The 19,339-nt window shown below is 42.5% G+C and overlaps 1 protein-coding gene across 1 annotated transcript; it reads left to right on the forward strand.

Moving 5' to 3' along the window:
• Positions 1–5,066: 5,066 nt before the first annotated feature.
• Positions 5,067–12,512, forward strand: LOC121364137 (high affinity choline transporter 1-like). Its single transcript, XM_041487133.1, has 8 exons — positions 5,067–5,244; positions 6,255–6,368; positions 7,954–8,109; positions 8,580–8,728; positions 9,245–9,388; positions 10,367–10,520; positions 11,353–11,570; positions 11,991–12,512. Exons 1-8 carry the CDS (start codon positions 5,067–5,069, stop codon positions 12,510–12,512), a joined length of 1,635 nt encoding a protein of 544 aa, XP_041343067.1.
• The last annotated feature ends 6,827 nt before the right edge of the window (positions 12,513–19,339 follow it).

The raw sequence follows: 19,339 nt of genomic DNA on the forward strand, positions 1-19,339 counted from the left end.
CTGTCTGCTAACTGTGTGACCACTGGCCTCACTGATATATGTAAATATTAAATATTGCTATTCTGAACTTATTTTCTGGCGTGATTTGTGTGGTCTGAAGGACTTGTGAGCTCAAACTACCTCCACTAGGAAGATAAATGGAATAACAGAGAAAGCAGAGTTAAATCATCTGACTTGAATCACCATGAGGAAGTCTCTTCTAGAGTAGACATCAAGATAGACAGGCCGTGGGGAGAGGCAGCCCACACTGAAAGAGATGCCTAAGGCAAGTGGAGGCATTGTCTTTCTGAGCAAGGTTCAGTTGTCCACCATGGACAGGAACATCTGGTGCCTTTTGAAGTGCAGCAAAGAACCAAAGATGTCTAGAGATCCAAGAGTCTCATCTGGAGATGACAACATGAAGGTGTGGCTGACTAAAGAAAACAGCTGTCTCTTGCAAACACAAGGATGCTAAAAATTCATTTAGTGAAAATACATAAATGTGACTAAAACTAGATTAAATTACTTCAGCTCATGCTTTTTTGGATCCCCCAAATCACCTTTTACATGAGTCAAAGCCTGTGCTCTCAGAAGTGACACCAGAGCCTTCTCCAGGAGCCAGCCAGCACATTGCAACAGGGGCAGCTCCTCATGCCAAGCACTGCAAGGAGACCTGTGAACCCAAGCTCTTCTGGTGAGCAAGGCTTCAAAAGAAAATGTCTGCATAATACTAAATATAATAAAAACTTTGATTTGAACATGGAGTTGGCTTGACTGAAGATATTATGCTTCAGAATTAGGATTACTACAGATTTTAAATTATTGGCTTGAGGTTTTTTTTTTTCAAAATGGAAACAATTTTTTCAGGGAAATCTCATAGCAAAGGAAAAGAGCAATTTTGTCCTTAAATTTTGTCCTTTGATTTTTGTATTGTATACATCAAGAACTTAGTAAAACTAAGGAACTTATTCTTCTATATCTAACTTTTCTCTATATGCATCATCTATCATCTATCTATCTATCTATCTATCTATCTATCTATCTATCTATCCATCTTTTTCTGTATCTATCAACTTTAAATAATTCATAGTCAAAAATTACCCAGACATAAATACAAAAGTATTTGTGTGATTTTGATACTAATTCACTGTGCAATCACACTATACAGGCTCTGATTGAAGGACTGAAATATGTTGGGTTTGCATCAAATTATCCCTCTCTGTCTTGCCTTTGAAATTCACACAGGAGATCAGCCACTTGCAATTAGGGCTAACTTGGGATAAGAATAAAACTTTAGACCAAGGACATCATCTGAAAAATGTAAATGTTTGGAGACCAACAGCCCCATGTTTCAGCTGTCAGGATCAAGGACACAATCCAAATACCTGGGCTGGACTGGACACCGCAGACTAGTTCATACCCTCTCATTTCAAGAGGACCTGTCAGTTCATTTTGATGCAAATGGCTTAGATGCCTCAGGCCTCACCACTCGATGTTCTCGATTTTTTTGGCTTGCAGAGCAAAGTAAACCAGTGACAGGTTGATCCTTGCAGACCTCAGAGTGCCATGGCCTCTGCTCTACTGCCCCAGTCCCAGTACTGTGCCTCTGCTCCCAGGTGAACTCTTCTGTGCAAAGAAACTTTAAAAATCCCAAAGGGAATTAAAAAAACCCAAGCCTTTCCAGACTCTCGGAGTGCCTTATTTAATCTCCTACAGAGCACCAGCTCTTTGGGCTTGTCCCTTTCCAGAGGAGTGGCAGCCACCCTTCAGAAATGCTCTTCCCTATAGGACCTCTCTCATCTGGAAGCACCCCTTTTGTCCTGAGCCCATGGGCCACAGAGAGCCATCAGCAATAATGTAGCACATTTTACCCAGAAAGGAAGAGCAAAGGCACAGTCTCAGGCACAAAGGCCACTGCTTTGTCCATCTTTTTTTTCTTCAGCTTCAGAGCTGAGTAATTCACTACAGTGCTTACACTTACAAAGCTGTAAGTGCTCACTGCAGTGCAGATAATTTCTACAATACATAGAAAACTTCACTGGTACACAGCACTTCTCTACTTTCTCTCTTCTTATCAGCAACCCATGTCAGAGTCTGTTCCATCAAAGTCAACTAATAAGGTGTAAGATTTAAGAGGTCAGCTGAGTATTGTAGAGTCATAGAATGGTTTGAGTTAGAAGGGACTTTACAATCATCTAGTTCCAACCCCCTGGCATGGGTAGGGACACCTTCCACCAGACTGGGTTGCTCAGAGCCCTCTCCAACACAGCCTTGAAGCACTTCCAGGGGTGGGGCACCCACAACTTCTCTGCGCAACCTGTGCCAGTGCCCCACTGCCCTCACAGTAAAGAATTTCTTTGTGATGTCTAATCTAAACCTACCTTGTTTCAGTTTAAAGTCATTACTCCTTGTCCTGTCACTACATGCCCTTTTAAAAAGTCGCTCCTTAGCTTTCCTGTATTCCCTTCAGGTACTGGAAAGGACTTGTATCCTCCAAGCTCAGAACCATTGGAGATACACCAGAGTGTCTTGGCTGCTATTCCAGGAGGGCAAGGTGCCTCCAACAGGGACTGTAACCTCTGCTTGGCCAAGTGGACATCTCAGAGGTTTTATAGCATCTCAGGTAACACCAGCCACCTCTATGTGAACATTCGAATCAGGCTCTGAAACATCTACTGGCTGCAGTGACACTGCTCTTAGAAGCAACCCTGAGTTCAGTCTGAGACCTGTCCTCTGTCCTGCCTCACAAGACTAGAAATGGGTCAGTCAATCCCCCGCTACGATTTCTCCCCATGGGTTACTCCAGGAGCTTGACATGAGCAGCACAGCAGCTGGCACCCAAAGCTGCAGCCCTCCATCCTGAGCAGGGAGTGAAACCCACCTCAAAAATCTCTTCATTGGTGAGATTTCTTTTTTTTTTTTTCCTCTTAAAATAGATGCATTAGCTGAGAGTCATTTAATGGCAAAAGAGTACGATAACAGATTCAGTGAGGAACTGGTCTTCTTGTTACAAGCTTGTATTTTTACAGTCCTTCTTCCTTGCCCTGTATATCAGCAAAAACACTCAGATTCAGATGAACTACCTTACACATCCTCTTTCTCTAAGTTGCCTTCATCCCATTATGTCATGCTTTCACTTACATTGTGTCCGACCACATCTGCCCTCCACCCCTCTGGGTCTTTATATGGAGTTTCTCTGGAGAATTTCATGCCTGGCAATTTTTTGGATTTTTTTCCCAAGAGATGAAAAAAAGCAGGTCAGTCCAGACATTCTCTGCAGGTGTCAAAGAACAAATTCAAACCTTGCTTTGGGCATGTTGAATTTAGTTGACCCTCACATGAAGGGTGCAAGGTCAGGTATGTCCTCCCAGGAGCGTCTGATTGCAAAGCAGGCTGAGACCTGGCTGCATTCACCCTCAGCCATGTGCACCTTCAACCCTTCCCTGTTCCTGCCTACAAAATATGCTACAAAACATTTGTTCATAGAAAAAAACTTAGTATGTGTGCACTGTTTTAAAAGTTTGTGGAATATTTGTGGAACATTTTGAGCAAGGAGGGCAAACTAGAGAAAGCAATGGCTTCACTGCCACTGGCAATGGAGCTGCAGTTTCTAGCACCTTGCAACAGCTTCATTTAAGGTAGGAGTGTTTCTAATTACCACCCCAAAAATGTGCATTTAAATTGCACACTATCCCTTTTTGTACTTAAAATAATTGCGTCAAATTTAAAAGTCATTACTCAGTGAAAATAGCATTTGATTATAAATATAAAGGAATATTTTTCCTAAGGTAAGTTAAGTAATTATCTGATTGTCAGGCTTTTTCATCTCTTTTTAATTTTCACTTCTTTTTAAACACTAATTATAGAGTCTTCCCACCAGATCGCTGCATATCTTACCAAAACCTTTATTTCCCCTTGTACAGAGTGGTGTCACAGACAACACAGAGTTCCTGCACTTCTCCCCTTTTCTTCTCACAGCCATCACCTATGTGCCTGTGTGTTCCTACCATGTCCTGCCAACAGGATATGCTTAGCCTGTGCCACTGTCACTTCCATGCGCAGCCATTCCCATCTGTCTGCAGGAGCGGGCACACTGCAGAAAACCTTCCTAAAGATTTGGCCTTTCACTCAGAGTGCATCTGAGAAGAAATCGGAGATTTCACTGTGGAAATGAGTTACCTACTCCACAGATGAACAAAGGTATCCAGGAAAGCCATATATGTACCCTAAAACAGGCAGATTTCACATAGAATTGGTTATAAAGAGCCATAAATGGAGAGATGGTAAAGACTGACAGAGCAACTAAAAAGATATTGGTGTGGCAACTCTACAGTAAATGTACAATATATGTAGCCAGCTTAATTCCATAATGCATATATGAGGTTTTTCCCCAGAATTATTTCTGTTTGCAGAGAGCTTCACAAAGTTTAAAAGTCTGTATCATTCCTATAGTTTCATTGAAGAGTCCAACACCACCTTGCTTTGTTACCACTTTCCAGTGATTGCTTTGAGTATCATCATGTATCTCCTTTCACTGGTCAATGGTAAATCTTTTTTTACTGTTTTCTAGGTTTATTTTGATCACTGCTGAGAGTTTAGTCTAGTCAGCTTTAAACAGACAAATTCTTAGCCCTATCTTCTGCTTTAGCCTTGTGCCTAGAACCCAGAGAAATATGGATTATCTTCATACCATTTCATATCAGACAAAATATAACATTTCCCCTACTTTAAGCCAATCTGGTAATACCCCACACATCAGTGTTCCATTCGGAATATCAGCACTAATTCCTGTGCTCTTAATCTTTTCTGCTCACAAAAGTAAGATTGGATATCTACTGGAGAAGGGGGAAGGCTGCAGAATTGCCAGTATTTTTCCAAAGACTGAGACTCTGCATCAGGTTCTCCAGACTTTTGGGTTTATCACTCCATTTCATACTGCTTCTTTTGTTGCAAAGTCCAGCAAACACTCAGCAGTTTCTTTACAAGGCACCACTCTTTCCACTGATTTTTTCTGATCGTGTACTTGATCAAAGAACATTATCATCACGCCATTATTCCTCTCTATAACCTAAATTGAGCAACAGAAAATGGCTCTAAATATACCAGGCTTAGTATCTCTGAGTGTATTTTTTGCATTAACTTTAGCTACTGGAATTTGGGCTTCTTGGAAAAGCAGAAAGGATCAGCAGAACAGGAGCCCAACAGAGATGGCCATGGTTGGAGGCAGGAATATACATGTTTTCATTGGATTGTTTACTGCAACAGGTAAGCTTTCTTAAAAGACTTTTAAAACTTCTTCTTAAAACGCATGTATTGCTTAGATCTAGGTGACTTTTCTTTCAAAGGAAGTGAAGTCCTTTAATGTCAGGGTAGATTTTGCCTAAGTGTGACTTTAAAGGAGTATGGTTTCATGAATCATTTTGGGATGGATTCTTACAAACCTCTTCACACTGAGCAGAACCTAATGTTTATGTATATTCTCCTAAATTAAAGAGATTCATTTAAGAGTTTAGTTAAGAGTTAAGAGCTTCATTTAAGAGTGACAAAATAATACAACACTTTTCATTAAAGAGGACTGTGGTCTTAACCGGGAGCCAGTTTCTGTTATCCAACATAACAGAAGAATTTCACTCACAGAAAAGTCCAGTTCTGTGTGAAATAAATTGTCACTCATGGTGAGCTTTGGTCCCTCTGTTAAAGAGAGAGTTTCCCTCAATTTCCCTTTTCTCTCCTTGCTGCCTGTCATAATCTGAAATTTGCTTCCCTGACCTGATTTTTGTGAAGACATCCCCCAGTGGCATTTGCATGGCTAAGACACTTAAATCATTGTTGTAGGTTTGTTATCTGACTGCATTGCCTGTTTGTGTTTGTTTCCCTAATGTGTATTTTCTTAGACCCTGTAAGTGATGTTCTTGAAGGAGGGCAATTTGACAAAGGCAATTCCGTTTCCTCTAGCAAAAGTCTTCCTCTGAGAAAAAAAATGTAATTAAAAATTACTATATTCAAATTGCCTTTAAATGTTTAAACATTGAGCTTTTCCGTGCACACACAAATATTCATTCTTGAAGCTGGAAAATTATTTAGAGTGAGATTCTAATACTACCTAATATTACCTACAGTCAGCACATCTCTGTATGGCAGGAAACTTGGCAAAGAAAATAGAGGTCTGATGAAATATTTGTATGAGAAAAATGTTTGCAAGTTCTCAGAGTGTTTTGCAGGGCTAGTTGAGAATATGTCTCTTAATTCTGACCTTTCATCTTCCATGATTACAGCCACCTGGGTTGGAGGAGCATATATCAACAGCACAGCTGAAATCGTCTACCTGCCTTCAAAAGGATTACTGTGGGTCCAGGCACCTGTGGGATTTGCCTTGTCCCTTGTTATTGGTAAATAATTCATGTGATTAGGACACATAAGCTTTAAAAATATATCATAGGAGTATATTAAGATATGTAACAGAATATGGAGTACATTTTAAATGTGATTTTGTTTTTTCAGTCTCCCATATATCGAGAATAAGCATTTATAGTGCTGTCCTCTGAACTGAAACATAAGTTAGGGTAACCTGGAGCTAGTGTAGAGTTTTGCCTGCTTGTAGTAATTTATGGGACAAAAATCTAATCTGAGGATTTAGAAGAATGTGTCTATTGCTTTTTTGTGCATATTGCTTTTTTCACATGGTTTCTAATTCACAGACTATTGAGAGTATTGATATGTAATTTTTTCCTTGGAATTTCTGAATGATGAAATAATAGTATCTTGATTTTTCCACTAAAATGCATTCTTCTGAGTAGTCTCGTCTCAGGATGAATATGTTATGCATCCAGCTTATTCCAATTTGTAGCTGTTTTGGTTTTTTTTTTTTTTTTTTTTTAAACTAAGCTAAGTATGCAGTGTTCTATACCTGAGTTGCCATTTCTAACTCTGAGAATTACTGGACTCATGCTGAGGTTCAGCTCTCTTGCCAAGACCAAAGTTGCTTTCAGGCCACATTGTGTTATACTATAACTCTCTAGGGACGCAGGATGATGAAAGCAAGGAGACCTGTGCAGACCTTACACAGGAATTTCTAAAAGAACAATAACCTTTATTCTCAAGTCAAAGAAAAGAGTCCAACTGACATGAATATGAATCAAGCTTGGAAATACATTGCCAGGACTGCTTATGTGAGTAATTCCTACTAATGAAACTGAGGAGTGCAGGTCTGATCCTGCAATCTTTGCTCAGGTCAGTAGTGCCCAGACAAGCAGTCCTGCTGGCTTCAGGGTTAGACACAATACGTATCCTTTGGTTTTAATGAGATGGCTGCACATCTGAGGTCCAATATTTAGAAGAAGGTGGGTGGGACTCCGCTCAGTGTGCAGATTAAAACAATATAGTTCTGTGAAGAGACAATGAAGCCACCAAAATGAAAAATGTAATCAGAAAAGGACCACACATCAACCGGTTGCATCACATGACCAAGGACAAAAATTTGCCTCCTTTTTAGCCAAATATGAGACTTCAATGCCTCACTTTGTCTACTGTCATGTTCCATGGGATGCTTTTCAGAAAACTGTGTCTCAGATTGGTAGGTCTTTGAGAATGCAGAGGAAATTATATCGGGGTATCCACTGAGCTAAATTCCTATTACAGACACACAGGTATTTTGTGCCATCTGGGGTGCCACAGGGGGTGACCTCCAATAGTCACTTCAGAAAGATCTAGGTATGCCAAAAGTGGACGGTCATATATATAAAAGCTGTAAGCAGATATCCTTTATAAGATGGCACCTCTAGAATGGATGAAACCCTACATTTAGCAAGTGAATTTAAACCCTGGTGACTGGTTAGCTGCATCATTCTTTAGGGTCCATTATGTACAAATTCACTAAGTGGGTCTGATACACATGTGCCATATTACTCTTACCTCTTTTTTTCCTGAAATATAAAATATGCAAAATTCTACCAAAATGTAATTTCTTTCTGATAGGTGGTTTCTTCTTTGTAAATCCAATGAGATCAAAGAATTACGTGACTGTGATGGACCCCCTTCAAGAAACTTATGGGAACATGATGGGAACCTTACTCTTCATTCCACCACTGCTAGGAGAGGTGTTCTGGTTTGCAGCCATCCTGGCATCCCTGGGTAAATACTTGCTTTCCTGTTATATTTCTTAAAGGTCATGTGGACTGACAGAGTGTAGTACACCTTTGGGAATTGTGGAAAGCTGTGCTTTATGTCTCCTTTTGTGAGAGGAACAAGCATTTCCCATTTCTATAAAATATGTTTTCAGATTTGAAACAAATAGTACTATGTATTCATTATATTATAATAGAGAACTCTTCCAGTGTGAGTTTGTACCTTCCTCTTGCCTGTAGGAGAGCAGATGTGAAAAGGCAAAGTGCCTTGGCAATGGCCATGCAGCAGGGTGAAGCAGTAAGAGCAGGAAGGAATCACGGGCTCTCTCAAGCTCCCACTGTGCACGCTCTCTGTAGACTGCATTTTTCATACAATGTGTTGTACTGGCACCAGGGGAATAACATATCCTTATTTATCCTGTATTCTGCACATATGAAATCTGTCTTAAAATACTTGACTGCTGTCCTTGTCTGCAGGAGCAACAATGAGGGTCATCTTGGATATTGGAGGCTCTTTGGCTATCACCATCTCTGCCTGTACTGTTATACTTTACACTCTGCTGGGAGGCCTCTACTCTGTTGCCTACACTGATGTCATCCAGATGGTTTTCATTACCCTCAGCCTGGCAAGTGCTGTGCATTTCTTTGGTAGTTTTCTAACTAAAGGGAAAAGTCCTGCTCTTCTTTTCAGCGTGTCTGAGATGAAAAATAACTTCCTTGACCTACAGTTCCCCTTTAGGAGGATATTTGCTAAAAAATTTTACAGTCTTTATAAGTCTTTGTACCTTATACATTTCAGACAGTGCGCACACAAGCCACTGGCCTTGCTGGGTGAACACAAAAAGGTCTGCACAAAAGTGAAGTTTGCAGAACCTATCTAGAACCATCTTGAATGGAGAGAGATCTGTCTACAGAAAGTACCAGTTAACCTGAATTACAGACTCATGGACTTGATCATGCCATGAACCAGAAACATGTAGATTCAGAGACAGATGTAGATGTAAAAGGGGGAGAAAGGAAGACTCTAAGTCTAGGCTTAGTCTTATGTAACTCAACATTCTACATCTACCTTAACTTAGGTATCTGTTCTCCAAGAACGAGGACACTGGGAAAATGGTTAACAACTTCCATTTCTATCCTAGTGGACCTGTATCCCCTTTGCCCTGGTGAATTCTGCAACAGAAAGTATTTATTACACTGCAATCCATCAATCTTACCAAGACCCTTGGATTGGGAAGATAGAAAAACAGTATCTTGGAAGGTGGCTGGATGACTTCTTCTACTTGGTATGGAGTATTTCTTGGACAAGTGGTTGGGAGGAGGAATTGTGTGGGGACTTTCTGTCTGGAAAGCTTGTGAGTCCTACCAGCCAGGAGCCCTGTACTGAATGGCCAGTTGACACGGGCTAGAGGTGTAAAACTGTCCCTCAGCACACCCTGCAGCAACCTAAACGGACTGGGGAGACCCAGGGCTCGGCTGTGGGATGAAAAGAAGCAGTAGGGACACTCCATCCTTTACCCACATGGAAGAACATACCTCTTGGGTAAGACCATCCAGGCAGCCAGTTCCTCTCCTGGCACCTAAATGAGTAATTTCCTACTTTTTGAGATGCTGGTCTTGCAGCCTCAATATATTGCTTTTAACATAAATATGCAAAATTCCCTCTATTTGAAAAAAAATAATAAAATGACATGACTGCAGGTCATCAGCAAGCACAGTGCAATTGGCTCCACTGCACAACACAACTTTTGAGTTACCAATATAGCCAAGACTTCAGCAGCTTGTTCTGCTCTTACTAAACACATAATAGGGACACATAGAAGTTTGTTTGGTGAAGACAGAAACTTCAGATTTTATCTAATTCATTTTGTTTACTAAGAAAGGGAAAATAATGGTTTTACTTTTTGTTTTAAAAGCTGAATAGCTAAGTTTGGGTAGATTTATTTACAAAAGCTACATTCCTGAAACACTTCCCTTTCACTTCCTCTGTGCCTGATTCACAATGCCAAACAACCATTTTTCAGCTTTCTCCATCTGCCAAACCATTAACCTGTTTTCATTAAAATTTCACATCCAATGTGAAATGGATGAAAACAAAGGCAACAGGGAATGCTCAACTATCAGAAATATTATCCTCAAGAGTTAGAGCTGGGCAACATTTATGCACGTGAAATGAGAATTTGATTATTTGAAATTAGAATTTATTATGGATGATGCCCTACAGCAGCTTGGTGAGTACCACTGGTAACCGATGAATGTTTCAGGTGCTTGGGAGCATCCCGTGGCAGACTTACTTCCAAAGGATGCTCTCTGCTGCCTCGACAGGACAGGCAAGGCTCATCTCCTACCTCTCTGGACTCGGGTGCTTTGCAATGGCCATCCCCCCGGTGCTCATTGGGGCAGTCGCAGCATCAACAGGTAAAACGAATCATTTGTCTCTGAGTAACCAACGCGGTTTTAGCAAAGGTGATTAAAACAGGATCCAAAGAAGTCCTGACAGAGACTTCAAATTACCCCATCCCATGGTCCTCGACACCAAGACAGGTGATCTGTCCAGAAAATGTGGAACCCTCTGAGGTACACTGTACAACTACTTACAGATGTTTAAACAGCCCCAAGACCTGTTTAAAGCTATTTCCTTATGATGAAATGACTTCTCCCAGACTTTGTGTTGAGGAAAGATGAAGGCAGACTCTCTAAAACCTTATAATAACCATATAATCCTATTTTAGAAGAAATTTTATGCTTCCTTCTGTTCATGCATTAGACATGTAAGACACAGCAGTATTACTACAGATTGTTAATAAGGCTCTTGCTTGAAGGAATCAAGAAGTTCAGTCCTGTAAACTCACAGTCTCCATGCAGGGAATCAGTCCTGTGTTGGCTGTGAGCAAGGGTTAAAGGGCAGCCAGATCACTGAACATTTAAGGAAATCAGCTGAAGTCATGACTTCATCTGATAAGCAGTGTCTAGAGGTTGACCTTTAATTGAGTCAACTCTGGAATCACACAAAGCACCCCAATTCCTATAGATGCTGCTGAGGAAAAGGGAAATTTTTGATCTAGTGGGAGCTGCAGCATGCTAATGGGAATCACAAAAGAACCCAAAAAAATCAATCTAAGTCCTAAAATACTGAGTGGATCTCAGTTCTTAGCCCTTCCATGACTTGCCCCTGTGAAAAGGCAATTTCAAAGCCAGCAGAAATGTTCACGAAGGATTTGTTGTGACCTTTCCTTGTTTTGTTTTAAAGACTGGAATCAGACAAGCTATGGTCTTCCAAGTCCATTTGAGAGAGGAGAGTCAGCGATGATCCTACCACTTGTTTTACAACATCTCTGCCCAGCATATATCTCCATTACTGGTTTGGGAGCCATCGCTGCTGCTGCAATGTCTTCTGCAGATTCAGCTCTTCTCTCCACTGGCTCCATGTTCGCTCACAATATCTACAAGAAAATCCTGAGGAAAAAGGTATCTGGTTGCAGTAGTTTTGGTGTCAGGAAAGAAAGTCTTGTTTCAAGGCTATTTCTAAACCAGTCTCTGACTGGAGGTGTGGTCCTTCAGCTGCTAAACTGGTTTCTGGAGACAGAGCTCCAAACATAAGCCAGGAATGTTCATATCCTTGGTAGGGGTACCAATAACCATACTGGTGAGCTTTGCTCATTTAACAAGACTAGTGTAAAATTTGGACTAAGGTATTAATGGAAACAGCATAAAGCCATGACCCTTAAAATCAGAGGGCCCCTCTGGGGTACCTGCCTTGCCTGGCTGTGGTGGCAAGTGGTGCCTGAAAGCATCCTGGGCTTGGGGAGAACCAGTCCAGGCCAGGGCAGTGCTGGCCATCCTGCCAGAAAACACTGTGTCTCTAATGCTGCAATCTCTGCTTTACAGGCTTCAGAGACAGAGGTGCTGTGGGCCATGAGGACCTCAATGTTGGTGTTTGGGGCCGGGGCTGCTGGTCTGGCTTTTTACTCCAGCTCTGTCTACGACCTCTGGTTCCTCAGTGGGGAGCTGGTGTACGCCCTCCTCTTCCCCCAGCTCTGCTGTGCACTCTTTGTACCCAGCACAAACACCTACGGATCAGCTGCTGGCTTCTTGGTTGGGCTCCTGCTGAGGCTACTGGCAGGGGAGCCTGCCCTGAGCATCCCCCCTGTCATCCACTACCCAGCCTGCTCCCTGGTGAATGGGACCTACAGCCAGCTCTTCCCCTTTAAAACATTCACTGTGCTTCTTACCTTGGGCACAATCCTTGCTGTTTCACACCTGGCCAAGGCTTTGTTTCAGAACAACCTCCTCCCTCACAGCTGGGATGTTTGCAATATCACAGGGGGAACCGCCGTCCTCGTCCCCTTGCAGCAAGTGGAGAAACAGGAGCATTTGCCAACCACTGCACTAGAAGAGAACCACGATTAAATGTCGGGTTTCATTTGAAAGGCCATGGTGTGTTCAGCAGTTAGAGCATGGCACAGACAGCATCAATCTTTGCCTTCTCCACTAATGATTTATTTAAATTTCTCACAAAGAAATAAAGAGGCATTCTGTTCTTCCAAGGAGAATATGTGAGTTTGAAGTCAGCAGTGATTAAAGTCACATGGTGATGGAGAACAATCTTGTGGTGGTGACCACGGGACACCTTAGGCCCCAGCAGTGGTTGCTTTGAGGTGCCCCTGGTATTCCACCTGAAAGCAAAGCTATAATCCTGCTTCAACACTTTGGGTGTTCCCAGTCACCTACTTTTCTAGCCACAAGGAAGACTAATTAATGTCTGATAGATTTGGTATTTTTGATTTAAAAAAAAAAAAAAAAAAGGTGAGCAGACCTGTTTCCATTACACAGCAAGGGGTTTAGCATAATCATCCTTGGGGAGCACATCAGTACCCTGAAAACACAAATTACTGAAAGCAGTGCAACTGCCACAGCAGTGCAGCAGTAATATCAGTTCTGCACCATTCCTTGTATGCTTTACAAAGCTTTCCTTCATACTGCAAAAGTTTTGCACATCTCTCCCCACTGCAGTGTCTGCCAGTGGATCCCTCAGCCTGGAAATGTGTGAGACATCCCCTCTATAAAACTTGGTAGGGCAGTGATGGTAAGCAAGGTAATGAATCAGCCCTTAATTATTCACTAAGAAACATTTACATAGCCACTATTAAACAAAAACCAGATAGGAAAATAGAGGTGCCAGAGAGACTATTGGAATTTTGTCTAAAACCTGTTAAATTTAAACCTGAATTTTGTCTAAAATCTGTTAAATCACTTGTACCAAGGTTTTACCCTAACACAGCAACCGGATGGTGTGTGACATACACAGACTGCTGTGTGAGAAGTCAGAGGACTGTGATGACAGAAAGGTGCTGGAAACTGATCCTAAACTTTCCCGCAGGGACACAAAATCCTAAAATGCTGAAGGCAAGATTCCAAAAGATTCAAGCCACAGATAAGTACAGAAAAGCCCCCAATACCTTGTTTGCATAAATTCTTAATGGCTTGGAAGACAAGAAACCCAGATAAATAGCAACTTTGGACTCTAGCCTGAAGTCTGATGGACTGAGAACATGCCCCAGTGAGATGGATCATTAAGATGTGAGCTGAATTAAATATTCAGGAGGATTCCATAGTAATGGCTCACAGATTGCTGTCATTTTATACTTCCCTCATCAGCTGTGCAGCATCTTACCAGGGTCACTTCAGCAAGCTCAGCAAGAAGCCACAAGACTCTGAATTGTACCAAAGCAACTGCCTTGGCTTGGGAGGAAGACTGTCAGCCCTACACTCTAGATATGGCTTTGAGGATTCTGCTCCCTGTGGGGGATCATTCATCTCTTTTAAAATATCCATCCTCAGCAAGGTGGAGATTCTGCTCCTCCTCAGAAAAATTTCACATAACCTTATGTTTTGTGCCAGTGTTAGTGAACACCTGGGCATGCTTCCAGTGCACAGCCGTCCTGTTGATATACTTTGTTAAACCAAGACCAGAAATTCTCTCCTGTGTCTCTAGAGACTGCCATGAAATATTAATTATAACGTGTCTAGAAAAGGGAAAAAAAAAAAAACTGGTTTAAAAATCAAAAGCTTTGCCATTGACTATGGCCCTAGGCTGTCACCCACAGGAGCCTTTCGCACAGCAGGGATTTGAGTGGGAGCATGTGAGGTTGTGCTTACGCAAGGGAGGCACCAAGGCTATCATTACCCCAGCGCCAGGAGAACAGGGCTCTTGTTAAAGCACAGTTGCTGGATGCTGATTCAAACATACTCCCCTGAGAGACTTAGAGGTGACCTAGTTTGGGGACCTGTCCATCCCCCTGTGTGGGGCAGATCAAAGCTGACATGCTGCATTTGAACCAGGGCACAGACCTGCTGCACGACCCAGATAGGAGTGAAACCCCAATGTCCTCATGCCAAGATTATCACCCTACTTCCTCACCATAGAATCATAGAATGTTAAGGGCTTGGAAAAGACCTGAAAGATCATCCAGTTCCAAGCCCTCTGCCATGGGCAGGGATGCCACTTACTAGGTGAGGTTGCTCAGAGCTCCATTCAACCTGGCATTGAACACATCCAGGGACTGGGCATCCACAGCTTCCCTGGGCAACATGTTCCTGTGCCTCACCAACCTTTGAGTAAAGATTTATTATTTAATCTAAAAATACCCTCTTACATTTAAAAAATACTGCCCCTTGTCCTGTCACTACCTGTTTATACAAAAAGTCCCCTTCCCTCCTTTTTATAAGCCCCCTTAAGATATTTGAAGGCCACAATGAGAACTCCATGGAGCTTTCTCTTCTGCATGCTGAGCAACCCCAAATGTCTCAGACTGTCTCCACAGGAGAGGTGCTCCATCCCTCTGATCATCTTTGTGGCTTCCTCTGGACACAGTCAGCATGTCTTTCCTGTGCTGGGACCCCAGAGCTGGATACAGCACTGCAGGATCCATTCCACATAGCAGCTCTGACAGGCAAATGCCTACATCTGGAGATACCTTTCCACTGTTGTGCTCAACTTCTCCTGCTTTTACCCTGCAGAGACCCAAAGTCTGATATTGAAGTCTTTCTGTGCTAACAGGTTTGGCATGGCAGGCAATAGATCCAGAGTTTCCTGAGAGAGCAGCGAAGGACACTGCTGAAGAGTGTCACCACTGCCACCATGTTACCACCCAGCGTCACCACAGAAACTCACAGAGACTTCAAACATGAGAGTCTTTGCTGCCAGGGGTATCTGGCATACTCAGCCATATTTGGCCCTTGCAAAGCTTCCCTAAATTTCATACCACTAACAGCGCTCTGCTTTGTGTGAAGAGAGGAAAATGGCGCAAACACAATTACTGTAACTCTCATGAATGCTTACCACTTTCCATCCTTATATGACTCTCTCTTCCGAACATCCCCCAGCAAGCTTAAAAAGAAAACATTCATCAAGGTCCGACAAAGTTTTGGAAGCAATTAAAATAAAGCTGCAAGTAAAATAAATACAAAAGTACTTTTATCCTATACTTAATGCCCAAATGCCTAGTTGTTCCAGTCCAGCAGACTCAAGGTCCTTGAGGTGTTGCCAGCATGGGAGATAATGACCCAATTCCTATGAAGCCATTCTGTTCATGGGTTACAGCCTCCAGTTCATATTCCCTTTCTTTTCTTCCAGTTTACCTCTCCACGTGTGGATTTACCTCCTTTGACCCTGAGAAGTGTCCATGACAATGACTCTATACAGTTTCAGTTTTGATTAACTTTTCTCAGACTAGACAGCTGCTACATAAAGCAGCAGACACCAGCATCCAGCAGTACTCTATTGTTTCTTTGGCTGGCGGGATCCACTGAGTTAGCCTGAGGCTTCCATTGTCTTGTCTTTCTTTGACATTTTTACAGTTCATCTTTAGAGCATCTGAGATGGTATCAGACTGAAATTTGATTAAGAAAGAAGAACCATACAAAATCAATGCCATGTGCATTAGGTACATTAACTGGCAGGTTTGAAATGCAATTACAAGTAGGAAGTTACCATCCAGTACCAGAACCTCTAGGAGGGTGATCCTTGGCATTGTGCTATGGAACTGCACTTACCAGTGACTGGGTGGGCAATGAGGAGCAGTCCACATCGTGTGCTCAGCTGGTCAGACGAGCTGCAGGTCAGTGTGGGCTCATGGACATTCTAATGCAGGTGTCTACAGACAGATCAAGTGTATCACAGCCTAAAACCAACTGTTGGCTGTGCTGTCCTCACAGGAAGGCCTGAGTGGTGCTATGCACTGCAATGTCGAGATTTAGGTGAGATCAATCTTACCCAGAGCACGCTCCTGCTACTTTGTCTCTTTTTTTCCCCTCACAGGCAGGGTTTATGACAACATCCAGTGTCTGGAAGTTAAAACTAGACAAATTAAGACTAAAATGAGGTTCAGCATTTTAAATGTAAAGTCCATTAAGTACAGCAAGTTGGCAAGGGCTGAGGTGGATTTGCCATCACTGAAAAGGCTACAGTGAAAGTGTTTCTCAAAGTTATCCCTCTTTTAAGAGGAATCCATTCAGTGTAGCCCTAGGGTATCTGATGTCCAGCCCAGAGTTCAGACTGACAAATCCCAGCAACATTGTTTGTTCCTTACTTCTCTCAGCCCTGCTGGAGATGAGCAATCAGGTACCACTGAGGTAACCACTGCCACTTCTGTCTTAATGCTGACATTGCTCAGAACCCTGCTTGCCACGCTTGAACTCCAGCAATAAGAAGTCAAGAACACAGTGTGATTTGGATTTCTAAATCTAAACTGGGTCCTCCATCAGCAGACTCTCTGTATCCCCAAGGGGTCTGTTCAAACACGAGGGAAGAAAGTCTTCTCTCAGTGATGCTGCTGGATGACTCCTCCAGCAGCCACCTACCCATCCTGCACTGAAAAATCATGTTTCCATCTCTGCTGTGTTGGGAGCAGTTCCTAAGTCCTCCATACACACAGGCTGAGGTGGGGTGTAAGGCCCAGGCTGTAAGAGGTGTTGTGATGTCCGTGTGTGGTGCTCCAGGGGCAAACCACCCACTGTGCCTGTGCAAGGGTCTGAGCTGTGACTGCCCTGAGTTATCCGTACTTGTATCCAGGGGAAACACCACAATTACACCACCATTGCTCAATCACAGTCATTATTTGAAAGACCACATGCCTGACATGCTTCAGCAGCTGTTCTGCAAGGCCAGACGGGCTCGATTCAATTCACTTCAGTGCTCTGTGTTCCAGCTGCCTTGCAGGTGCTGTGTCCAGGCACAGGAACCAGCACAGATAACGAGGTTGCCTGCAGTGAGGATCATCAAGTCTGCTCTCTAGAGAGACCCTGTGGCAGCCCTTGCTCAGTGCTTCAGCAAGCCCATAGTGAGCCTAAATCAGTGGTAGAAAAAAGAGTTCTGGTTCTGGCAGCTCAGACGCCGTGAGGACGGAGCTGTGTGGACAGGGCAGGTCAAAGTAAACACTTTGCACCAAATTTAGGCCAAATGAATTGGAGAGCTGTTTAGGTGATCCACATAAAAAGTGCGGTTAAGACTGAAGTGTGAATATTTAAACAATGCATTTCAACTAGACCAACTTAATAATGCTTAATTATTGCTTTTCGTAATTATTACTCATGTTCAATTTTACTTGTCGCCCAACCTGTACCTATCAGATTAAGCTATAATGTACATATCCTGCATCGTAGTGATCAAATCAGAGATGAAAGGCAGGCTTGAGCACGTGGAGCATCCCAAGATTTGAGATGAAAAAAGCTTGTGCTATAATGGACAGCAATGGAGACAAAAAAGGGGGAAAAAAGAGGGGAAAAAAGGAAAAAAGGGAAGACAGAAGAGACCCTTTTGCACTTGTCCCTTCCCTTTTTTAGACTCTTTTCACTCTGCACACAGTGGATAGACATGCCATTCACTTTGCTGAATTCTGCAGTTGAAAATACTTATATTGCTAATGAGCAACAGTGAAAAATACCATGGGTCTGCAAAGCTGAACTAGAAATTTGGAAAATGGTCAGATGAATCCTCCTCATGATAAACACTCCTCTTGTATATTCTTTGTATGGTATAACACTAACCCCTTGGGACATTGATGTCCCTGCCCTTCACCAAGGGTTGTAGGAATGACTGACCTTCTGGTGCCCAAAGTGGAACATAATTATTTTATGTAATTGGAATTGCATTAATATCTTACTTTATTTTTAGCACCCCAACACAAGTTAATTTAATCAGTGACATCAAGAATGGAGGCAGCCTGGGCTGCAGTGGTAATGCACTAGTGGAGTTCACTATCCTGAGGGTTAAAGGTCAGGCAAAGAATAAAATCAGGACCCTGAATTTCAGAAAAAAACCTTCCAATCCTTCAAAGAGTTAGTCAATAGGACACTTGTGGAAAACTGCCCTTAGGGGCAAGGGAGCAGAAGAGAGCTGAGAGATCTTAAAGGACGTTTTTCATAGAGCATAAATGCTCTCAATCCCCAGGTATAAGAAATCAGGAAAGGAAGGCAAGAGACCAGCATGGCTGATTCGAGACCTGCTAGAGAAACTAAAGGGCATGAAGGAAATGCACAGGCAGTGGGCAGGAACAGACACCCTGGGAAGAGTACAGGGACACTGCCCAGGTGTGTAAAGATAGGGTGAGGAAGGCCAAGGAGCAGCTGGAGTGAAAGGAAAAGGGGCATTGGTTTTAAATTGGAAGAGATTCAATTTGGATTACATATAAGGAAGAAAATTGTTATACTGGGGGTGGTGAAGTACTAGAAGAGGTTGCTCAGAGAGGCAGGATAAAGACCACCTCAGAGACTCAAGATAGTGAGGATTTATTTTCTCTGTTTTGATATAAACTTCCTAGATAAAAAAGCAACTTTGTGCTTTGGTTTTCCAGTGGAAGAAGATGGGGATATTCCACTCTCTGTGAATATAGAGGGAGGATGTATTGTCTCAGAAGATATTTGGTGCCACAACAGCACCCAATGGTCAAATGTCAGCCATCCCTGGCCAAAGGTGTGCTTTTGAGCACCTCCAATTTGATAAAAGCTATTTCTAAATGTCTCCCTTCTACTAAGATCTGTGCATTCTCAGACAAACATTTCTGCATCATCATTTGATATTTTTCCTCTCTTTCCCTAACCTGCAAACCCACAGGCTAAACCCAGCAGATTTAGGCAGTCTAGACAGCTTAGAAAGTGGAGGAATGCTGACAGACCAGAACTGCCCATTGTCTTTCTTCTTACAGCTATTGATTGATTTGAGGTAAGAAAGGGCCTTT

This window comes from Pyrgilauda ruficollis, unplaced genomic scaffold (assembly GCF_017590135.1).
Source record: "Pyrgilauda ruficollis isolate IOZ18807 unplaced genomic scaffold, ASM1759013v1 scaffold8, whole genome shotgun sequence".
Lineage (NCBI taxonomy): Eukaryota > Metazoa > Chordata > Aves > Passeriformes > Passeridae > Pyrgilauda > Pyrgilauda ruficollis.